Source organism: Ursus maritimus, unplaced genomic scaffold (assembly GCF_017311325.1).
Source record: "Ursus maritimus isolate PB19 unplaced genomic scaffold, ASM1731132v1 scaffold_7, whole genome shotgun sequence".
NCBI lineage: Eukaryota > Metazoa > Chordata > Mammalia > Carnivora > Ursidae > Ursus > Ursus maritimus.
The window spans coordinates 53,229,734-53,252,431 of NW_024426885.1; the positions used below are offsets into that span (position 1 = coordinate 53,229,734).

A 22,698-nucleotide genomic window follows, 5' to 3' on the forward strand; every position below is an offset into this window, starting at 1 on the left:
AGATTTGCTAGTATCCGATGAACTGGAAGCCAGAGAGACAAAGATTTGAAAGGCTATTAACTATAATCTTAGTTAATAATCTTGGTACCTCACCTTCTTGGTGCCTCTTTCCTCAACTGTAAAATAACACTTGCCTCATTTATCTCACAGGGTTGATGTGAGAATCAACACACAACATTTGTGAAAATGCTTTGGGAACAGCAAAACATTTTACTGAGGAGACACCCTTACCGTCAGCTTTCTTAGGATGGCTGGCTCCGCCGTCCTGGTCGTTAGCTGCCGTCTGCCCTTGGCCTTCCTCCTTGCTCATGGAGGTGTCTCTCAAGCATCTACCTTTGCAGCATACTGAAGCTTATAAAGTTATGTAGACATGAACATACAGCTCATGCTCTCACCTCCTGAAGGAAGAGGCTGTTTCTTTGTTTTGTTTGAGACCCCTTATCATCAAGCACTGGGAGGAAGGAGGGAGAGTAGTGACAAAGCTTATTTCTTCCTGGTAGTCAATTCATTTTACCACTTAAAAGAAGGGTTTAGGATTTTTCTTTGTTCAAGGCACTGGGTCGGGCTCAGCGGGCTACAGCGCGGTGCATCTACAATAATCTCAGCTGTGGAATCTGAGGCCTTGAGTTCAAGTCCGGACTTGGCCACTGACTTAGCTGCAGACTTGGCAAGTCACGCTCACGCTGAGCTCTAAGTTCCTCTTCTGTACTGGGGGCATCACCTACCCTGCAGCGGTACTGAAAAGACGGTAATGAGTGCCTGTGAGTGACGGGCACATAGCGAGAGGAGACATGGCAGATACGCAGCAAGGCCTGTCCTCAAGCTCCAAGCATGGTAACAGGGGTTGTGGGTGCTAAGACAGGACGGCCCGCATAAGCGGGACGGCGGGGGGGGGGGGATCTTCAACAGACAGTGAGGGTCGTGTTCTGGCAGCACTCAAGCAGCTGCTGAAGGATCACTGTGAAGGGGGCTTCAGAAAGCATTCCTGTTCAACCCTGGGATCTCTTCAGTTTCTACAGACATAAAAAAGAAATGGCCAACTTAAAGAGAAAAAAAATTCTCTAAGCCCCAATACCGAAGGCTAAGATGAGGTAATGCAGCGTCTGTGCTGTACAGTTATGCAAATGAAACAAATGAGAGCAAGGGAGCCATCGCTTCTAAACTGTCACTGGAAATATCACCTGCAGGCTTGCTGCCATCTAGTGAGTTTTATTTTTCTTTTGGTAATCATCAAGATGGTGGGTGCTAAAAAGTACATCGGGAAACTTAGTGGCTTCTAAATATGTAAGCTGTTTGGGTTGAGCAGTATTATTATGGAAACGGGTGTTTGCAGGCTGGTCATTTTGTGCTCTGATGTGCTTTAGAGAGAAGAGCAGTGGGCTGAATTATCAATCAACTGAAATCTATTCCAAGTTCCAAGGTTTCCTTCTGCCTGGGCTGTGTGGCCATGAGTGGCTCTTCAACACCCCTGTGCTCAGACTCTGTGAGTCAGATTACTGACTCAGTGGTCACCACGTCCCTATCAGGTAGCATGTGTTCAACATCTCCAACTCCTGAGATTAGGGCCAACTGCTACTGGGACTGTATTTATTCATAATTAAGCAACTGTAAGCAGGTCAGGTACAAGTTATCAAGGAGGAGAAAGGCAAACGTTATCAAGGCAAAATTAGCATATGATCTAAAATAAATGATTTTCCTAACTGTACAGTGGGGACACTGGGGGTCCAGTGAGGGAGAACAAAGGCCATCCCTTAGCTTTCCAGGTTTTTCCGTATCATGGTGTGAAAACCTACTAAATTCATATACTTCTGTAAAGACAAATATCCCTGAGATAAAGGAAATCTATCATTTGCTCAGGAGAAATGTTTTTAGATTCCCTTCTTATAAAAAGTAATTTGACCTCTTCCCCCTATTCCAAATCCCTGAGACTTTGAAAGGATAAAGAAACCAATCTGGAACTCTTGCAAAGGGTTTATTTGCTACAGAACTGCTTGAGCCCACCGACAAGATGAACTCAGGGTTTCTGTGTTTAAAAGGGTTTTGCTCACGGATTTATTTTTACAAGTGCTTCAACATTCAAAAAGTAATTATTTTTGCCAGTATTTGGCATGTCTAGAAGAGGTTAGAAAAAGTTAGAATCTATAGAATTAGATGTCTAAAAATAGAAAAAAACCCGAACATTTTAAAATTCCTCATTTGGACAGGTCCTGAGTTGAAATCACATTCATCTGCAAGAAGAACTGTTTTAGGTCAGAAACACTGTGTTTTGTAACTCCTCATCCTGATCCTGGATTTGACTGGTGAGGATTCTAGGCACTGCATGAATGACAGGAGAGACGTCATTCAGTGGGCCAATTCCAGTACGTGTCCTACCTGGCTTGTAAAGTTTTATAAATATCTCTTAAACCCAAACCTCCGGTTCTCTGATGCCGATTGTCTTAATCTGATTCTCAATACTTTTAAAAACAAATAAACAAAAATTTTCCCTGCAAAATCACACATTTAAGTATTTGTTGCTTGTGGATAGATACAGAGAAAACAAGTATGGATGTGAATTAACAATTCAGCAATGGAGCTGTGAATCTCTGGACCGCTGCGTATGCTGTAAGAAAAGTCCCTCGCTGGCCCTGCACTTGCTGTGCACCAGAGCTGACCATCCCAGCAAGGTCAGCCCGAAGAGGGTGTGAACCCCAGCAGCTGCTCGATGGGTTTAAACCGCCACTCATCTGCCTCCAGCTCTTCTACCAAACCAGCTAATTTTTCCATCCGAGCAACTTGCTGATCTGTAAAGAGTCAAGGAGGCAATATATAATACGACATATTTCCCACAAGACAGTCACCAACCACCAACGTGATCAGTGGTTTAAAAATAATTTCTAGAAAGGGGTGCCTGGCTGGCTCAGTCGGGTGAGCGTCCAACTCTTGGTTTTGGGTCAGGTCATGATCTCAGGGTCATGAGACTGAGCCCAATGACTGAGCCCCGCATTGGGCTCCGTGCTCAGCACAGAGTCTGCTTGAGATTCTTTCCCTCTTCCTCTGCCCGTCCCCCTGCCTGTGCGCTCTCTCTAAAATAAATAAATAAATAAAATCTTAAAGAAAAAAGATAAACATCTAAAAAAAATAATTTCTAGAAGGATTTTTTCCCTCAATATTCAAGTGTTAGGGTCTTATTCTATGTTAGAAGATCACATCTTAAAAACAAAACAAGAGAGTATGCATCCTCTATGCCATAGTGATTTGTGTACTAAACTCCTACAGTTCTAGGCCATTGCAGCTCTCCCTCCCACATTATGCCTTCAATGGAGAAATGGTCTGGTGGGGGAACATAGTTCCGTGACACATAAACAAAGGCCACAGAAAAGGTGCGACCAGGATCTCAGAGTGCAGACAGACCATAAGGTATTACACAAATACTTGAAGAATGAAGATGATGATGGTAACCAGCAGAGGACAACAACAAAAGGTTTCAGAGAGAGGAGGAAAAAGCAACACAAGACGAGTAGGAAGCACTGACTCTAGGAAACTAAACCTTCTGACTTCAGCTTTGAGCCTCAATGTGGACATTTTGTCTGGCTTAAGACTGTAGAATGTTTTTGTCTGCAGGTAATTTAGAAAGCTCACTTAAACAGCCTTGTTGAGTTCTAGTTTTTGTCACAAAGCACACTGATCTTTCTGAATCTTCCTCTCCCTCGCCCCCCCCCCCGAACTTATTCTCACAGTTAGTACACAACACTCACGTGCTTACCATGTTTCACCTGTTTAAGTGTAGATGCCACTTGATAACTGAAAACGGATTCGCAGAGGAATCTCTCAGAGCCATCTACAAACAGAAGAGGAAAAGTTTTAATGTGCTCTAAGGGTTTCACGGCTTCTGATAAACCAGGTAAACGTGCCTATTCTTTTCCCCACCTTCACATTCAGGGTCCAGCTTTCAGTGTTTACAAGGAGAGCTTCTGTTTTATTTAGAACGAACAGTGCTCTGCTATAAAAGCTATTTCTTCTATACCTAGAATATTATAACAGTCCCTCTACTTGTTTCAGAGTTTAAAAATAATGTTTAAAAAAACAAAAATAAGAAACCTCAGTGTGATGTCCTGGTTAACATTTCTCCCCTCCTAACCTGAGTTTCTTAATGTTCTCTTATTCTGCATGTCAGGCAAACACTGACATCAGACACATTTGGCCACGTGGCTCCCGTGCTATCAAAATACAAAGGCACATCACAACTCTAAATCATTTTCATTCTGAAAAGTAAAGCTGAGGGGGAAATGGCTATTGTTGATTTTTAATATATCAAATTACGTCACTATGACCATCACAAAGCACTGCTGGGAAATTTTATTCTGTAAACGCAAATTGTAACCTTGATTTTCCAACTGAACCAAAACACTGCAATTTGCATGGTGATAAGAGTATGGTGCAATTTCAGAACCTACCATTGTACTGGTGCCAAGAACTGGCAACAAGAAGGTAGCTAATTCAGTCACAACAGCACTGGGAAGTTGATTGTGAAACAAGCTAGTTCATGTTCTTGTCAGACAAGGGCTGATATGGCAAAATATACCCCTAAAGACATAGAGCTCATATAGGGAAATGTGACTTTTAGAAGGGTAGCAGAAACCATTTGGGGAAGGTGTCTTATTGCAAAAATCCTAAAACAAATGGAGGGAGAGGACACAGCTGTCTTTTTTTAGGTGGTAGTTCATGCCAGCACTACTAGGTGTCAAGCACTCACCCATCAATCATGGGCTGGCGTGTCAGCCAGCTATTAAGTGACAAGGAGATAGGACTATCACATATTGGCTTCATGCTGAGTTTCACACAAGGCTGACCTTATTTCAGAAGTCCTGGTTGTAGAAAGAAAGGGAACCTCATTTGAAATGGAGTCAGTAGGCCAGAAGGGGGAGCTCTCAGGCCCTAACAATCCTGGTCAATTGCAAACCCTAACAAGTACAGGCAAATTTTGCTTTCCCAGCAGAAAGAAGTCTATTCTGCTACCTCAACAGGATGAAGAAAGGTTTTTCTCCTTGCTAGACAACAGCCCAGCCAATGAGGAACTGTCACCACTCAGCCAATAAAAAGCCACTATACTTCAAAATGTTTTTTGTGCCAATGGTCTTTTTGTTTATAAGATATAGTGCCTCCCAGTTCCCCCCTTTCCTCTCCTTTGTTCTCTGGACTTGCCTATGGTTTTGCCATTGCTTGCCTGTCTCCAGTTGCAATTCCTTGCTATTCCTGAAGAAACCCATTTTGGCTGGTAAAATAACATGACAGTTATTTTTAGGATTAACATGGTGATGGGTTCCTGGCTGGATCAGTTGGTAGAGCATGTGACTCTTGATTTTGGGGTCCTGAGTTCAAGTCCATGTTGGGCCTAGAGCTTACTTAAAAAAAAAAAAAATGGCGGTGTGCCTGGGCAGCTCAGTTGGTTAAGTGTCTGACTCCTGATCTCAACTCAGGTCTTTTTTTTTTTTTTTTAAAGATTTTATTTATTTATTCGACAGAGATAGAGACAGCCAGCGAGAGAGGGAACACAAGCAGGGGGAGTGGGAGAGGAAGAAGCAGCAGGCTCGTAGAGGAGGAGCCTGATGTGGGCCTCGATCCCAGAATGCTGGGATCACGCCCTGAGCCGAAGGCAGACGCTTAATGACTGCGCCACCCAGGTGCCCCTCAACTCAGGTCTTGATCTCAGGGTTGCAAGTTCAAGCCCTGCGTTGGGCTCCATGCTGGGTGTGGATCCTACTTAAAAGAAAAAACAAAAAAGATTGGTGTGCGTGGCTGGCTCAGTTGATGGACCGTGCAGCATGCAACTCTTGATCTCGGGGGTTGTTGAGTTCAAGCCCCACCTTGGGTGTGGAGATTACTTAAAAATAAAAAATCTTAAAAAAAAAAAGATTAACATAAATAAAACCATAAGTGTTGTATCCAAATGGCTTGAACATACAACCAAGAGAGCTTCTGTCTATATATTTTTTGAAGATTTTATTTTTTTAGAGAGAGAGAGAGTGAGCAAGAGAACATAAGCAGGGGGAGTGGCAGACAGAGGGAGGAGCAGGCTCCCTGCTAAGCAAGGAGCCCAACATGGGACTTGGTCCTAGGACTCTGGGATCATGACCTGAGCCAAAGGCAGATGCTTAACCGACTGAGCTACTGAGGCATCCTGCTTCTGTCCAACATTATATTCCAAATTGATGTAAAAAAGAAATGAAAAAGTAGTTATTTTCATATACAATATACTATGTATTAATGTATGCGCACTATGTTATGTATTATTTCAAAATATTATTTCAAAAAATGCTATACAACTTAGGAAGAGTATTACATCTTTAAATTCAACCTCTTTTCTATGTATTGTACTATATGGTATATGATCCTATCCCGTCCTCCCTCCCTCATTCCTCTGGCTGAATGGAAGTCATTTGTGAGTAGATCATCTAAACTGAGCAAAAAATTTTTATTTTCGATTGACTCAGTATTATACTGACTGTCCAGTTTATTATGTAAATATGCCAGTGTTCATTATCCTATTCATACCCTTGCTTAAAGAGTCAAATTATAACTCAAGTTTTATTTTAGAAAGAGCAAAGCATAGAGCATTAGAGCCCACTTCTCAGGTAGTTTGATCCTGAACTTTAGGATCTCATGCAAGGCAGTGGGGATTATGGGCTATAAGGATCAGGCCAAGATGTATTTCGAAGCTCCTGCAAGTGCTACCTCCCACTTACATTTAATCACAGGTACTATATTAGGATAAAATGCTTAAGTTATAACATTTGCATATTTCCCCTGGCAACGAACTTCAAAGCAAAGAGATGTAAGCTAATCTTTCAAAAAGGTAGCTGCGTATCACTTTGCCACTCTGTATGCCTATGGGACACGCTTTTGCTGACTTGCGGCTCTGTATTAACCACAAAGTCCACTGCTTCTTAGTCACATCCTATTAGATGTGATATCTGCACCAATCTAAAGCCTGGAATTTCTCTGGAGAGGAGTCAGCCTGGGGCAATCTATCTTCTATTTAGAAATTGTAATCAAACCCTTTGTAACACACCACAAGGCAATGCATCAGCTTTCCTCTTAAGGGACAAGCAAAGGTTATTAAGTAGTGAAAAGTTCAGTAAATTACCCAAATCTAACATCATGCCAACTCCAATAAATAGGATGCTATCAAATTCATTTAAAAGAGTATTACCTCACAGCAGGAAATTAGACAATGCCAGATAATTTATACTTAAGTAGTCTATGATATCACTAAAATTCAGCTACTTCTGGGCTAAAAGGCAGTCTCTAATTTGCTCACTAAACTGGGTGAGGACAATCTTCGCCAAGGGCAGGAAGAATGCTGAAAACTACTGTACAGATGTTCAGTTTACGATGGGGTTATATCCTGATAAACCCATCCCAAGCTAAAAATACCAAGTCGAAAATACATTTAATACACCTAACCTACCAAACATCATAGTTTAGCCTAGCCTACCTTAAACGTGCTTGCAACACTTACATTAGCCTACAGTTGGGAAAAATCATCTAACACAAAGCCTATTTTATAATAAAGTGTCGAATATCTCATGTAAATTATTGAATACTGTACTGAAAGTGAAAACCAGGAATGGTTGTATGGGTACAGAATGGTTGTAAGTGTATTGGTTGTTTACCCTGGTGATCGTGTGGCTGAGAACTGTGGCTCCCTGCTCCTGCCCAGCATCCCGAGAGAGTACTGTACCAAATATCGCTTACTCAGGATAAGGTCAAAATTCAAAACTCAAAGTATGCTTTCTACTAAATGTATATGGCTTTTGCACCATGGTAAGTCAAAAAACCCCAAGTGAAACCACCAGTGAGCAGGGGACTGCGTATACGTTGCTTATGTGAGGTGTCTGTTAGAGACTGGATGCACCAGAAAGTTAAGTCATAAGGTTAAGTACATTATTTGGGTTTCTTATCCTAAGACTTAGGAGGATACAAGATCCAGTTGAACCTGTTAAGATTATGAGCAGTATCTAACCTTGGCTCTTGATTGCTTTTCTTCCCTACTCTGAGAAGGCAACTCTTCCTCCTGCATTTGCATATTCTCTTAAACTACTGTAAGAAAAACGGTCAGGTACATGTGCATTAGATTAACTGTATAACAGCATCACCTATCAACATGGCAGAAGATGCTTCCAAATCTAACATCCTTATTAAATTTCATTTAGGAGTACTCTTTTTCAATTTAACATTCTTGATTTGACTAGGATAGTTCAGGGATTACCATCTCTAATTTTTCAGTCTGTTCTTCAGTGTAAGTAGCTTTAAAATTCGGCTAAAACTTCGAACCTAAGAAACGGAATGAAAACTGCGTTTTGAATTTAAACCTAATAGAAATTCATCCTACAACAGAAAGCCAACACATTCTTCCATGAAGCACACTGGGATGGAATAAAAATGGACAGAACTAAAACTTTTTATAACATCAACATTCAGACTAATATCAGCAGCCTTTCTTCTTTAACGTTTCCAAGCAATCTGGTGTATACTGATACAGAATGCTTATAGCTTTGAGACTGAGGAGGTATCTCCTGTATTAAATTTCTCCTGTAGCTAGAATTTAAATGACTTCAATCTCAGAGTCCATTGTTAAACACTGATTCCTCTTCTGCTGCTATAAGATTCATTAACAATTTAAGTGCCTCCAACTTTTGATTTTTGCGGGCAACTTCCTTAGTACCAGGTCTCTGCTGCATATAACTGAAGTCATATTTTTAGTGCATATATGGTAAACAAGGCCCTAATTGTTCACTATGTTCACAGTCAGTGATACTAACTCAAATAGTTAACACAACTGAAGAAAATGAAAAGGCAAAGACAGAAGTATGTACATATCAGATGTATCACTAACTACACTACCTGACTGTTTACTTCACCAATTGCAATTTGACCAATTCTAGAGAGGCTTGTGGTCCCAGTCTTCCCATGTTTCCCTGTCACAAATGATTCTTCTATATGTCCCAGCTTAACTCAAAACTCTTTTCACCTGATATAAATGAATAAAGTTCACCCCAAAAAGCTGACTCATAACTATAGTTTGTACCTTTCTCAGAGATTTCTAAATTAATTTTTAAATATACTTACCAAAAGTTGCAATTTAAAGCAAAAAAGATCAACGTACAACTAAGCACAAAAGTGCTAAAATCAGGTAGATTTTGAATCCTTAATAGGTTCTTTGCTGACTTTTTTCAAAGCATGACAGTTTAATACTTATGGACCAATTTTTCACGAGCAACCCCTGAATGTTAGTCAAAACATTCTGCGCTACACCCTATACCAATTCAACATCTCTAAAATGGGACAGAAAGGTGCATTTAAATAAGCTTTTTGGGTGATTTTTATACTCCCTATTAAGAGTTTATTGGTCTAGCTCCTAAAACGACATGTATCCGATCAATTTCAGTTATCAGTACAGTGTCATGCTTACAGCCTGTGCTCTGATTTTGGCCAGCTAGCTTGCAAATGTGTGCTGAGTAAGATGGGGGATAATCTGATGCAAATCCAGCTCCAGTGCTAGAAAAACCACACAGCACCAGCTTGTAGTGGGCCAGGGGAGCCAACTTCACATACAAGAGTGGTATATTAGTTTTTATTCCCTCTTAAAGCCTGTTTGATGAGGTTAATCTATCAGTAGATTAATTACACTAGAAAAAATATATCAAACCTACTCATCATAGGGAGGCAGACTGGTGCCAGGATAAAGCAAACTGGAGCAGGAAGTGAATTCCAGGTTCTAGTGCTGACTTAGTCTTTAATGTGGTCAAATCACTTTAACTTTTCTGGGTCTGAGTGAGTCTAGATGACTTCCTTAATTTCCAAAGCCTTTTTCAGCTCCAAAATTTTGATTCTGGAGAAAGATTTGTGTTTTGAACATAATATTTTGAAATGGGGACAAGAGATGAAATGTGGAGCTGAAATCAGGGCAAACTCGTCTCTAATCCACTTAATAGCTTCTTTACAATTAATATTCATTGCAGGTCAGAATCCAATTGTTCAGCAAAAAGCAGCATGAGATCACCTTCTAACATCTCTCCAGCTCCTTTGGGGTAGGTGAAAAGGGCTTTCCGTGGTGGGGCAAGGTCTGAGACACTGAAACCAGATCCAGTGACAGAACTTCCACTGACCCCACCAGCTGAGGAGGATGATGAAGAGGCAGCCATTTCCTCTCTAGCAGAATTCTCACTTCACTATAGAGAAAGAAAAACAGCAATTGGCAAGTTTATGGAAGTGAGACTGACATTTCATTCTAGCTGCCATAAAATCCAGCATACAGTTTAGTAAAGAATTAGCTCCCCCTTTTCTACCCTCTCTGTTCCCACAATCTTTTTACTGATGCCTTAGATAAAAATGTTTCTCAGGATTTTAAGAGAAAATGTTTATTCTGTTTTTCTACTTAAAACACTACTTCGTATCATTAGCAAACTGTTTCTATCGCTTGGGATCGACTGTGGGTGATTTATGGGCTATGAAGGGGTGATATGGCAGTGCCAAGGTAGCAATTTGACTGAGGAAATAAATTCTATGAGGATAAAACAACATGCCTCATAGGACAGTTTGTCCTGGCTATATCCTGACAAAGCCACACCAAAAAATTCACTTATAAAATTTTCCAAATAAAATTCCAGAATAACACTGTGTTCTGTTCCCAAGGAAAGGGAATTGGTTAGGAAATACATATTTGTCCTTTCATTAAAAATGTTTTAAAAACTTTTTCATCCAAATGTAATACCCAAATTGATCACTTGGTGGCATCCCCAAACCGGAAGAAAATGGTTCATGAACTGATCTTCGAATTCATGGTTTATTACGAATACAGAAGCTGGGTTTAACCCTATGTCATATCAAAAAATCAAAAGCCCAAATGCAAATGAGAGGATCTGTACTGAATACACGATTCCTTACATAAGTTCAAAACAAAAATACTACTTTTGCCATTGAAGCTTATATTACACACTTATGTAAGATTCTAAGACGTTTATGTTTTCTAAAAAGAATGGTCTAGCACTGTGCTAACAGAACTTTCTGCCATGATGGAAATGTTCTAACATTCTATTTCTGTGCTGTCCGATATGGTAGCCATTAACCTAATGTGGCTATTAGTGTGACTGAAGAATTGTCTTTTAATTTAAAAAAAAAAATTTTTTTTTTTTAAAGATTTTATTTATTTATTTATGTGACAGAGAGACAGCCAGAGAGAGAGGGAACACAGCAGGGGGAGTGGGAGAGGAAGAAGCAGGCTCACAGCAGAGGAGCCCTATGTGGTACTCGATCCCGGTACGCCAGGATCACGCCCTGAGCCAAAGGCAGACGCTTTAACGACTGCGCTACCCAGGCGCCCCTAAAAAAAATTTTTTTTAAGTAATCTCTACATCGATGTGGCACTTGAACTCACAACCCTGAGATCAAGAGTCGCATGTTTCACCAACTGAACCAGCCAGGTGCCCTTGAAGAACTGCATTTTAAATTTTAATATTAACCAAAACTGAAATAGCCACATATGGCTAGTGGTTACTGTACTGGATAGTACAGCTCTAGTATTTAGACTCAAAAATGACTTTAGACTGAATTGGATGCTTTAAGATGGCTAATAGTTAATTTTATGTTATGTGAATTTTAGCTCAATTAAAAAAAATGACTTTAAAAGGATTTAAAAAACGAATTTCCCTCTTTAATGGCCACTAAGAATTTTAGCTGATTTTTTTCTTCTTTTGCTAGTTGCAAATTAAAGACATTTGTTACAAAAGTTGGAACTTATTTTTGAAACAATAGAAAAAATGAGGGAATGCTATGCAGATATAAATCCTATATATACATACTCCAGTTTCCTAGCAAGAAAAATGATATACTGTGCATTTCTGAAATGCCGGCTGTTCTGTTTCCTTAATTCTGTGATGATGATTTAAGGCTGTCAGGGAAGCAGAGTTTAGTTTCTGATTTCATTATATGTCCATAAGTAATATGATTAAAACTGAAGTGAGATATGGGAAGAGTAAGACAACTGCTATACTTAGAATGTCAGCCTATTTAAAAATACAAATTGATTAAGGACATTGTCAATCTTGCTTTAGATCACCTTTTTTTCCCCACTGAGCTCTGTAACTTCCAAATAATATTCATATTCATAGAGACTTTTCAAGTTGGAGTTATATCCAATCCTTTGGGCAACACTAGCTTAAAATATACCTTGACAGGTTCTTAAATGCTCTTTTAAACAGAACTTAAGCAGTAATGGACCTGGTCTAAATTTCTAAGTGGATTCCTGTTGGGATTCAAACAAAGTATACAGATGATTTAGCCATCTTTTGAACAGGTACTCGGTCTTATTTCCCATCAGTTCAGAGCAGAACCTACTGTGAACTGTTTATATATCTCACCTAAGACTTAAAACTCTATTTTCCTACACCTTGATAAATGCTCTATTCAGTTGCAAATGCAAAGGATACTTTATATTTTGAAATCAGTTGCTCAGCAGAGCTCCCTAGGGACTGCCAGAGTGAGGACAGCTTCAAAGGCTAGACACAGTATGACTTCTAAACTGGGTATAATCAAAGGAATTCCCTTTCATCCCATTTTCTTTCAAACTCAGAACTACTATCATTCAATACACAAAACAGCCAGGGTTGAAAACTGGAGTGCATAATTAGCACAAAGCTACTTTTACATAAATAAGCAGTTTACTGCTGAGGTAGAATAATATACTTCAGTAATTTCTAGCTTTAAAGACTTACGTTGAATTTTGCATGTTATCAGCAGATGGTTACAGGAAGTAAAGTGAAACTAACAATAAACCTGCTTTGTAACTGCTTTATGAAGGCAGGAATTCTGATCATGAGAACCAAACATAATGCTTGGCCTATACGAAGTAGCTGTTGATTTAAATACATGTTTGCTAAATGAATTAAACATTTCACAGGAACCACAAAATTCCTTAAAGGTCATCTAATCCAATTCCCTCATTTTATAATCAAACAAAACTGAGCTATAGAAACGTTAGCATACATGCTGTGATATTCTTCAAGCAATGGCTTTGTGGGCATATCATGTGCCATGTGAGAGGTAAAACAGCCTAGCGGTTAGAGTTCAGTCTCTGAAGCTTCTTTGTCTGGGTTCATGTTGTGGTTTTGCTATTTAGCTTGCCGTATGACTCTGGACAAATCACTTAACCTCTCTCTTCCTCAGTTGCCTCATCTCTAAAATGGGGATAATAATAGTATCTCCCTCATAAAGGTGTCAAAAAGGTTAATATACCTGAAGCAGTTAGAATAGTTATGAGCATAGTAAACAACAATATCAGCTATCCAAAACCAGTAACGGATATTTACTCCTGAATCCTTTTTTCCCCCTATGCAGATCCCAGTTTTTCATCCATAGTATGTCCCAACACACTCATGGGAAAAGTTTTAATTCTTCCCATTTGACAGAATCAGGAAGCTCCTAGAGGGGAAAGGATCTGCTCAGGAAGAGGGAAAATGCCCTCCATTAACGCACTTCACTCTTTCATTTTAAGGTTCATGAGTTTGGGAAGAACTCTTTGATCTCGGAAATGGGGAACAAGTTCTTTCGACCCTCGAGGCCTAGCACAGAACCTGGATTAGAACGTTTCCTGAATGAATGCCGAACAAATGATAAAACACAGGGCTAGTGGCTCAGCAAAGGTTATATGCGTGGGACAGAGAAGTGGCGTGTCATGAAGGCTGGTCCATTACTGTTTTTTTTTCTTCCTCATTCTGCAGATCTACAGTATTAACACAACTCCCTCACACACTAGGCTGCCGGGCTCAGTAAAATCCTGCTTAACGAATACATATTCATGATGAAGTAGTCTGGGGTCTGGCCCTCTAAGGGGAGCCGAGTCTACTGGCAGTTGAGATCCCCACAGAAGAGCAATGCTACGTTGCGGGTCCACAGTATGGCTGTTTCCACAGCGACAGGTTGATCAAACATTTACTTCATGTATGACAGGGATGACCTCGTATTCATAAACATTACTACCTATCGGATATATGGCTATTTTCTTAAAAAGAATCCTCCCTTTAGAAGTCTCCTTATGAAAAAGACGCTGAAGGAAGTACCCTGGTGCAATGGCAAATTATTACAAGCAGCCATAAAATTTCATCAACAAATCGTTGCACTTAAACAGCTGGACTGCCACCCAAAAGGAAGCTGCAGCTGAAACCAGATGGGGTGGCTAGAAAGGGGCTGGAAAGGGGAGGAGCAGAACGCCAGCGGTTTCCGAACTGACTCCAAGGTACACTTCCTCCCCCTTCCCGGGTTGGTCCCAAGAGAGAGACGCCACCGGCGCTGTGCGACTGCGCAGGCGCCAGCCCTCGGCCCGCATGCGCACCCAGTCCGGCGCGGCCTGAGGAAATTTCCTCTTACACTCCCTCTGCAGTAGGCTCCAGTTTTTCCTCCTATATTCTCCATTTTACTAGTCCCTGCAGGTAGGATCCCAGGGATCAACTCCTTTCCACTAAGCTCCCGAGTGTCCCTGAGACCTCGGCCACTTACCTCAGCGGATTTGGCACTTTCCCCTACAGTCCCGCCCCCAGGGCCAGCCGGAGCGGCCGCGTTTACAACGACGAGGACGGCGGCGTGCGCGCACGCGCGCAGAAGGAACCCGCGCCGGCGGCGGCGTGCGGGCGCCCGCGCGCGGGTGGGCGTGGCCAGGGCGGAGCGGGGGCCGGAAGACGCTCTCCGAGAGAGGACTTCCGGGTCCTGCGCTTGCCTGGCCTTTCCGCGGTTTGCTTCCCGCATCGCAGTTCCCTTCTCCCTAGCTCGTTTTGGTGTCCTCGCTTTTTTGCTTGCTTTTATAATTCAGGGCTTCACCTTCCCCCACGACATTGCAGGCTTTTTGCTCTCCTCTCTCCTTCCAGACTACCACGAAGCCAGATTAAATTGGTTATTCCCCCGTCTTTCAGTGTTGTAGCCCAGTGCCGTCTGAGAAAGGCAGGTGAAGTTTAATGTCTCTCATTCCAGAGCTCGTGGTCCGAGGGCCCGACCTAAACATTAAAAGTCTCCTTTTGTGAAGGGCCTTTTTTATTTTGTAAGGTACTGGGGGAATAGGCCCCTGCAGTGTAATGTCTTTAAACTGTTGCTAATTATGCCTGGCATCATACAAGTCTGTTTACCTTCTATGTTGTTAATTCTCACCACGCAAAATCTCCTCTTGGTTCTGTAAGCAAATTGCCAATTAAAGTGACTTACTTGCTGAGGGTTGGATTGGGCCTTAGTGTATTTAATAAGGATTGGTCAGGTTTTGGGGGTAACTCTAATTTTGGGCTTCCAAGACTATGTAACCTATGTAGTAGGAACATTTGTTGAATTTAACCACAGCTAGCCCATAAGGAAACTTTGTTTCCTTGATTCATTAAGTGGTGAGTGGTGACTAGAAGCTTGGCTTCTCAGTGAATGATGTACATTTTTGAGTAGTGGCCTATAGAAGTGGATTCCTCCTCTCAGCAATGTGTTGGTTTGAAGAACCATGTTGTTACCTCATATCTTAACTGTTTTGATGGGCAACTAGATCTAATTTTGAGGTATATATTTCTAGCACCTCTAAAAGTACTTAAGGGTTATACCTCCCCCTCCCCCCCAAGGATAAGTATGCTAAACATTCCTAATTCTCTGAGTTATCGTGCTGGAGGTTAAAATAATAAAGAGACATCTATTCTCTCAAGTCATGGACAGGCCGTATAGAGAGGGCTGAATATCTTTTAATCATCTTTTCTTAGAGTGCTGAAATAATTTACAAATTACTGTCTAGAGGACACCAGGCTGGCTCAGTCAGTGGAGCAGGCAACTCTTGATCTTGGGGTTATGAGTTCAAGCCTGATGTTGGTTGTAGAGGTTACTTAAAAATAAAACCTTTGAAAACAAAAACAAATTACTGTCTAGAGTGAGCCAGGAATGGAATGCTGTCTTGGAAAATACAGCAATTGATTTAAAACAGCTTGCAGATTGGGGAAATCCAGTGGAAACAGAGCTGCTTTTGTTTAGGATGTGCTGTGAACTGATGTCCCAATTACATAATGATCCATAAAATAGAGAGAGGGTTTTTATTTCTGATTAAAACAAGGTAAGGTGATCATTTATTTTTCAGGATTTCGTTAGAATATTGTTTAGAGAAAGTATCATGGAAGTTCTGCGCCCACAGCTTGTAAGAATTGGTGGACGGATTTACAGAAAAAATCCCATCCAAGAACAGACTTATCAACATGAAGAAGAAGATGAAGACTTCTATCAAGGTAATCCTAGTTGTCTCTGGTCAGATCAGTACAATATTCTCTTGCATTGTGGGAGCAGTGCTTTGTTTTGTTTCCAAGTGTTTCTATGTGAGCGCTGAAATTTGAGGTGTTTGGCCTCTATCCAGCTCCATTTGTGTTGATGCCGAAGGGGACTGGTGATTTTCAGTTTGATGAGGCATTCTCATTTGCACTTCCTAAATCATGTTTCATCTTTGTGCAGAGGCTTAAATGTAATAAGGAGTAATTTTGGTAAGCCGTTAATGTTAACCATGGATATTCTGTGACAAAATTAAGTTCATTTATCGGTGAAGTTGTGAAATAATACATATAAATTGTTGAAATAAGTATGTATTTTGTCCAATGTCCCAAAACGTTAACTGCTAATACTGTTATGTTGTCTCTTCTTTGCACTCATACAGGCAGTTCCAAATATACCACTAACATAACTTTATTATTACCTAGGGATAATTTTAAGAAGTAAGCTAAACAGTGGAAGTGGATTATAAATATTTTCAAGCCAATTAACTTGGGCTTGGGTTTAATGTATAAATAGGGCCTTTCAGAGTCTCTGCTTCCTTTCCTTTTGGTTTATAAGTTCTTCCATCAGGCTTAAGCCTTGGGCGTTTGTCTTCCTTCTGGTTTTCCCTATTGTTTCCCTTTGGCCTTGGGGCCTTGACCTTCTTTACTTGACCCTTCTGTCTCTTTGCCTGGTGGAATGGAGTAAGTTCTCCCGCTACTATTCCCGTCTCATTCACTGAAGTAATTTTGTGTCTCCATACTAAAAACTGCTTACTTGCACACTGTAAGAGGATACATTATGTTGTATGAATTACATCTCTATAAAAAAATAAAAAAAGATTTTTATTGTGTCTTAGCTTGTTGGGAGAAAACAGTTAAATAGTGGTATGTATATACAAATTTTCCAAGGTTCTAAGGCTGGAAGATTTTAAATAGTCATGTGTTTTTTAAAATTTTTCTTCTAAGAGCAGGTCAGAAGGACTGTCAGAGCAGTGTTCTGCAATATAAAGTGTTGGGCTGTTCTTTGTGTGTGTATTTTTTTTAAACCTTGCGTGTGGTTGGCTGGTGGGGAGAAGACTGTTGTCCACAGAGCAGCAGCTGTGAGCAAGGTGTTATGGTTTCTCTGCAGGCTTCGTGGAGTGTGCAGAGGAGCCCTGTGATGCCTACGAGGTGGTGCAGACCCAGCAAGGTTTCCGGTGTACCGTGAAGGCCCCCAGCTTGCTCTACAAGTGAGTGAGCACCCCCCCCCCCCAGCTTCACGGGACACACTTCCAGGAAACCCAGCAGGAAGCTGACTCTTTTCCATACTTACTGCAGTGCTTGATTACTAATGACCAGTTTAGTGTTTTATGTCCTAGAATTTCTAAGGACTGATTATGGATCAATTTCATCATTCCAAATGTATCACCAAGTCTGTTGATTTTGCCTCTTAAATATCTTTTGAATGTACCATTGGTCTCATTCTTTACTGAAAGACCAGCGCCCTGCTGCATCTTCTGTGGATTACTTCAAGTAGCCTGCTTACTAGGCTGTCCATATGGGTGATTGCTTTCCTCCCAATCAGTTCTTCCCATTGAGGGTGGAACGATCTTCCTAAAAGGCAAGTGTGATTACTACCCCTGCTTAAATCTGCCAACATCCTTCCACTGAAGATGGAATTCTGTTCCATTGGAGTGATGGAATCTTGAATGTGACTTAGCCAGCCTTGCATTTTTCAGTCACAACTCATATCACTCTTTTTCTGGTTTTGCACTTAAGCCTAGCTCGTTTTCTTCAGTTCCTGAAATGTACTTTGTTCCTTCCTGCCCTAGAGCTTTGGCATATGCTGTTTCCTTTGCCTTACAATCTCTCTTCCTTACCTAGTTATATTCTTCCTTAGGGAACCTTGCTTTGACACTGTCATCCCTACCAACCACACTGACTACCTTATTTTTTCATAACACCCTCTACCTTTCCTTTGTAGAATTTTTCAGCCATGTGTTTACAGTTACTGGCATACTATTTGATGTCTTCTCCACAAGATGGGAGACTTCTGGAAGGCAAGAATGTGTCTGTTCCATTAATCTCCAATGTTGTCCTTTGACTGGTATGAATTTGCTTGGAAACTAGTGGTTTCTCATCTGCCTTCGGCTCAGGTCATGATCTCCAGGTCCTGGGGTCGAGCCCCAAGTCTTCCTCTCCCTCTGCCTCTCCCCCTGATTGTCTCTCTCTCTATATCTCTCTGTCTCAAATGAATAAATAAAATCTTAAAAAAAAAACCTTGGTTAGCTTATGTGGCTAACTGGCTTTTTTTGGGCTTACACCTCTGGAGATAGGCTGGTCTAGGAAGTGTAATAAATTGTTTTCCTGTGTTGCACCAGGTGAATTAAGTCTGTTCAAGCTCCTCTGTGAAAGGAGATCTACAAATAGGGAATCATATGCCTTTAAGCTCTACGAAGCAAATCATTTTATTTTCACCAATCTTGAAAATATTCTGAAACACCCATTTAGGATGAAATTCTTCTCTTGGAGTGTGGCCAAATGGGAAACCAAATGCAAATCTGACAGCTCATTTTCCTTTAAAGTTCCAGTGACATTTTCTTCTAAGAAACAAGATTTTAGAAAGTCATGGTTCAGTTTCCTGATGAAATCAGTATAACTGTTTTCCTTAATGTGTATATTTCCCACCACTAAGGTGTATAAAAATTCCTTAGATGTCTCTTTCCAACTTGATCTTCTGAATTTTATATATTTTAAGTATTCATTACATAATAGATGACCTGCATGTTAGATTGGGTGTCGGTTCTGCTCATTTGTAATTAATAGACAGTATTTACTAGGAAAATTGCTTTCTTATTAATCATTTCTTTTTTTTTTTTTTTAAAGATTTTATTTATTTATTCGACAGAGATAGAGACAGCCAGCGAGAGAGGGAACACAAGCAGGGGGAGTGGGAGAGGAAGAAGCAGGCTCATAGCAGAGGAGCCTGACGTGGGGCTCGATCCCACAATGCTGGGATCAGGCCCGAGCCTAAGGCAGATGCTTAACCGCTGTGCCATCCAGGCGCCCCTCTTATTAATCATTTCTGTAGGTTCATTTGGATCAAGGAAGAAATTACTTGACCAAACTAATTTATAATCAAATCCTAATGGTCATAACACCTATCCATGGACTAGATGTAACACTTTAGTTCTTGATGTCAGGTGCACATTAGAATCACCTGGGGAACTTTTAAAACTCCGTATACTTGGGTGCACCCCAGACCAATTAAATCAGAATCTTTGGGAGCTGGACTCAGGCATCATTAGTTTTTGAAGCCCCCAAGATGATTTCAGTGTGTGGCCAAGATTGAGAACTACCTGATTTGGTAGGAATTTCTACTTATATATTTAATAAAGGAGTCACCTTTTCACTGTGTATCTCTTATTATGGTAGTGAATGTTTTAGACTCCCCATGTAAACCTCTTTTGAATCTGGCTATACTCTTAATTGGAAGAATGCCATTATGGGCTTAACGAGGACAGTATGGACTGTACTGAGCTACGTGCCAGTCACTGGGAAGCCTTTTTACATATGATCACGTTTAATCCTTACAACAACTTTCCTATACTTAGGTATTATTCACTCCATTTTTTAGTGAAGAAATAGGCTTAGAGTGGTTAGATGACTTGCCCAAGACTTATTTGAGTCTAAAACTTTTTTAACCTCAACCACTTCCTTTTTAAGATGTCTGGACTATTAATAATACCTTGAGCCAGTACTTTTGTGTGTGTGTGTGTGTGTGTGTGTGTGTGTGTTTAAAGATTTTAAGTAATCTCTACACTCCAACGTGGGGCTCAAGTTCACAACCCCCAGATCAAGAGTCGCATGCTCTACGGACTGAGCCAGCCGGGTGCCCCAAGCCAGCTGCTTTTTGTAATAGGCTTCTCTAGTAGCCACATGCTAACAAACAGTAGCCCGGGTGAAAGTACCCCTTATTCATAAGGCCCAGAAAGACAAAAGCTTGACAAAGTGGGTGGGAGAATCTCTAGCCCAACACAGAGAAAAACCACAGGGAAATTGTGGCATTTCAATCCTTTTCTAAACATCTTGGGTTTTTTGTTTTTTGTTTTTTTTAAACTGGCTTACTACAGTAGATCTTAATGGAAATAATTGGGCTGGTTATTCCATGTAAAAACAAATGCACAGTTTTAGACCTAATCATCCATGTTGTTGGGCACTGTAATTGAAATCATAGAAGCTGAAATATTGTTGATGATGGGGAAATTTTTTCTCTTTAGAGTCTTGTCTTTGAGTCTTTAGTGCTTTATAGAGTCTGAAACTTTTCTCCTGGGATCCAGTAGTCTCATTTACTTTAACACATCTTATTACTGTGGGTTCCAGAAGATAACCTTGGATTGTCAGAATTATTTATTCTAGGAGGCCCAGGCAATTAATGTAAATGAGTCAGTAGATGGTTGAAGCAGAATAGATGAAATGGAGTAGGGAGTGATGGGGATTGTGATGAGCTCATGTTCCATTTTTAGGGACTAGAGTAAGCTCCAGCCTATTATTGCCATTAGTTGTCAGATTTTCTGATTTTTCTAAAGAAACTGGAAAGATATATTTTTAGTGAAATTTCCCAATTTTTAGGTGAAATCTCCTGAATAAAATGTATATGTGCTGAATTCAGCTTGAGGGTTGCCTGTTTACTCTTTTTGCTTTTGAAGCTATTCTGGATAATCTGTTTCTAAATGGTAGACCCTTCTCTTTGCTAAGCTCTTAACCCTTATTTTATTAATCTTTGATGAACTACTAATATAGTTAATGTGCTTTCCAAAGGACAGTGTTTTCCCCAAACTGTAGACCCACTGGTTGCTGGAAGTGCCTTTTGTGATGATGCAAGCTTTCTTTTCAATGAACTGCAGACCCAGATTTTGAATCTAATATTGAAGAGCAAACAGGTGTTAGGCGTGGCTTAGTTATTTCTGTTTATTCATTAAATTGACTGTAGGGCATCATTTTGCCAATGAATACAAAGCAGCACATTCTGTAAAGCTATACAACTTGTAATTTCTTTATAAATATTGAGCCTTTACTGAAGCACTTTTCTGTAAGGGAGTATCTGCGGCCACATATGATTTAAAAATGGTGGAATTCTTTATTCTGGTACATTTGACTTAATATCCTTCCATTAATTAATTTTTCTTTGTTTTATAGGCATATAGTTGGAAAAAGAGGGGACACTAGGAAGAAACTAGAAGTGGAAACCAAAACTTCTATTAGCATTCCTAAGCCTGGACAAGAAGGAGAAATTGGTGAGACTCAGTATATCTAAGTTGTATTTGCAATCACTTTTGCATGAGTATGGAATAGTGTGACCCAATGGAGGTATTTAGTGACTGTATTCTTTTTTTTTTTTAGCGTCCCTGGGTAGGATTGAATAGTGACTGTATTCTTTGTGGGGTTCTGTAACAATTGGCCTTTTTATGATATATCAGTACCATCTCCCAAATGAAGAAAGATGTAGTTATACAACCTTATCTTGATGAGTATCTGGGTCTTCACTTTATACTTTACTGTGTACTGATGTTATAAAGCTTCCAGATTTTGTTGTGTATTAGGAGAATTCTTTTATGCTTTACTAGCTTGAAATGGAATTTGTGAATTGTTTCAAGTTAGAATTAGAGAAAACCAGTGAGGTCAGCGAATTTGCAATAAAGTTCAGCCCTTTCCGGAAGTGTTCTCTTGTTTCTACCGTGCTTTGTAGACTGGGAAGGATATTATAAAAGTAACAGAATAACAACCTGAATCAAGTAACTGCTCAAGGGAGGAAAAATAGTTCAGTATAAGTCAAGTCAGAAAGTGTGTGTACCAAGCGTCATTGTGAACCAAGGGCACAGGCTTGTGTTGTAAAATGGCTTTGAGTGAAGGGCACTGTAGGGACAAAATTTGAGGAAACTCATTCTAAAACAATAGGACTTTTTCTTTTTTTTTTTTTTTTTGAGATTTTATTTATTTATTTAACAGAGAGAGAGCACAAGCAGGGGGAGCAGCAGGCAGAGGGAGAGGGAGTCAGAAGGAGAGGGAGAAGCAGACTCCCCGCTGAGCAGGGAGCCCGACCCCACGACCCTGAGATCATGACCTGAGCTGAAGGCAGATGCTTAACTGACTGAGCCACCCAGGCACCCCTAAAACGATAGGACTTTTTCAAAGTCAAGTAAGTGCAAGAGCCACCAATAATACATTTTTTATAAATACCTGTAGGTTTTAGTAAGTTTTAGGAAAGAAAAATTACTAGTATTCTTCTCATTTTGTGCTCTGTAAGAATAATCATCCCAACAGATACAGTGCAGTTGAGTGTAGAGCAGTGCTGTCCAAAAGGAATTTTTGTGATGATGAGAATGTTCTCTACCTCCACTGTCCAGTACGGGAGTCACGAGCACGTGTG

The 22,698-nt window shown here is 40.4% G+C and overlaps 2 protein-coding genes across 6 annotated transcripts in view; one reads left to right on the top strand and one right to left on the bottom strand.

The window, feature by feature from the left end:
- Window positions 1-1,953: 1,953 nt before the first annotated feature.
- Window positions 1,954-14,666, bottom strand: ANAPC16 (anaphase promoting complex subunit 16). Of its 2 annotated transcripts, XM_008696009.2 has the most exons (4): window positions 14,536-14,666; window positions 10,046-10,214; window positions 3,746-3,820; window positions 1,954-2,783 (listed from the first exon to the last, which is right to left on the bottom strand). In XM_008696009.2, the coding sequence occupies exons 2-4, from the start codon at window positions 10,185-10,187 to the stop codon at window positions 2,668-2,670; spliced, it is 333 nt and encodes a 110-aa protein (XP_008694231.1). In that variant the 5' UTR covers window positions 10,188-10,214; window positions 14,536-14,666; the 3' UTR covers window positions 1,954-2,667. The 2 variants fall into 2 exon arrangements, with proteins under 2 accessions (XP_008694231.1, XP_040479795.1); XM_040623861.1 differs by lacking the exons at window positions 3,746-3,820; window positions 14,536-14,666.
- The window catches only part of ASCC1 (activating signal cointegrator 1 complex subunit 1), a 92,840-nt gene continuing 84,479 nt past the window's right edge, over window positions 14,338-22,698 (top strand). The window contains exons 1-4 of one of the 4 annotated variants that reach the window (XM_040623859.1): window positions 14,338-14,468; window positions 16,127-16,271; window positions 17,419-17,518; window positions 21,468-21,565. In XM_040623859.1, the coding sequence (XP_040479793.1) occupies window positions 16,160-16,271; window positions 17,419-17,518; window positions 21,468-21,565 (310 nt within the window). In that variant the 5' untranslated portion in view covers window positions 14,338-14,468; window positions 16,127-16,159. Of the gene's footprint in view, window positions 14,469-14,721; window positions 14,974-16,126; window positions 16,272-17,418; window positions 17,519-21,467; window positions 21,566-22,698 lie in introns of those variants that run through there. The other 3 variants (XM_040623860.1, XM_008696011.2, XM_008696016.2) reach the window with 3 other exon arrangements.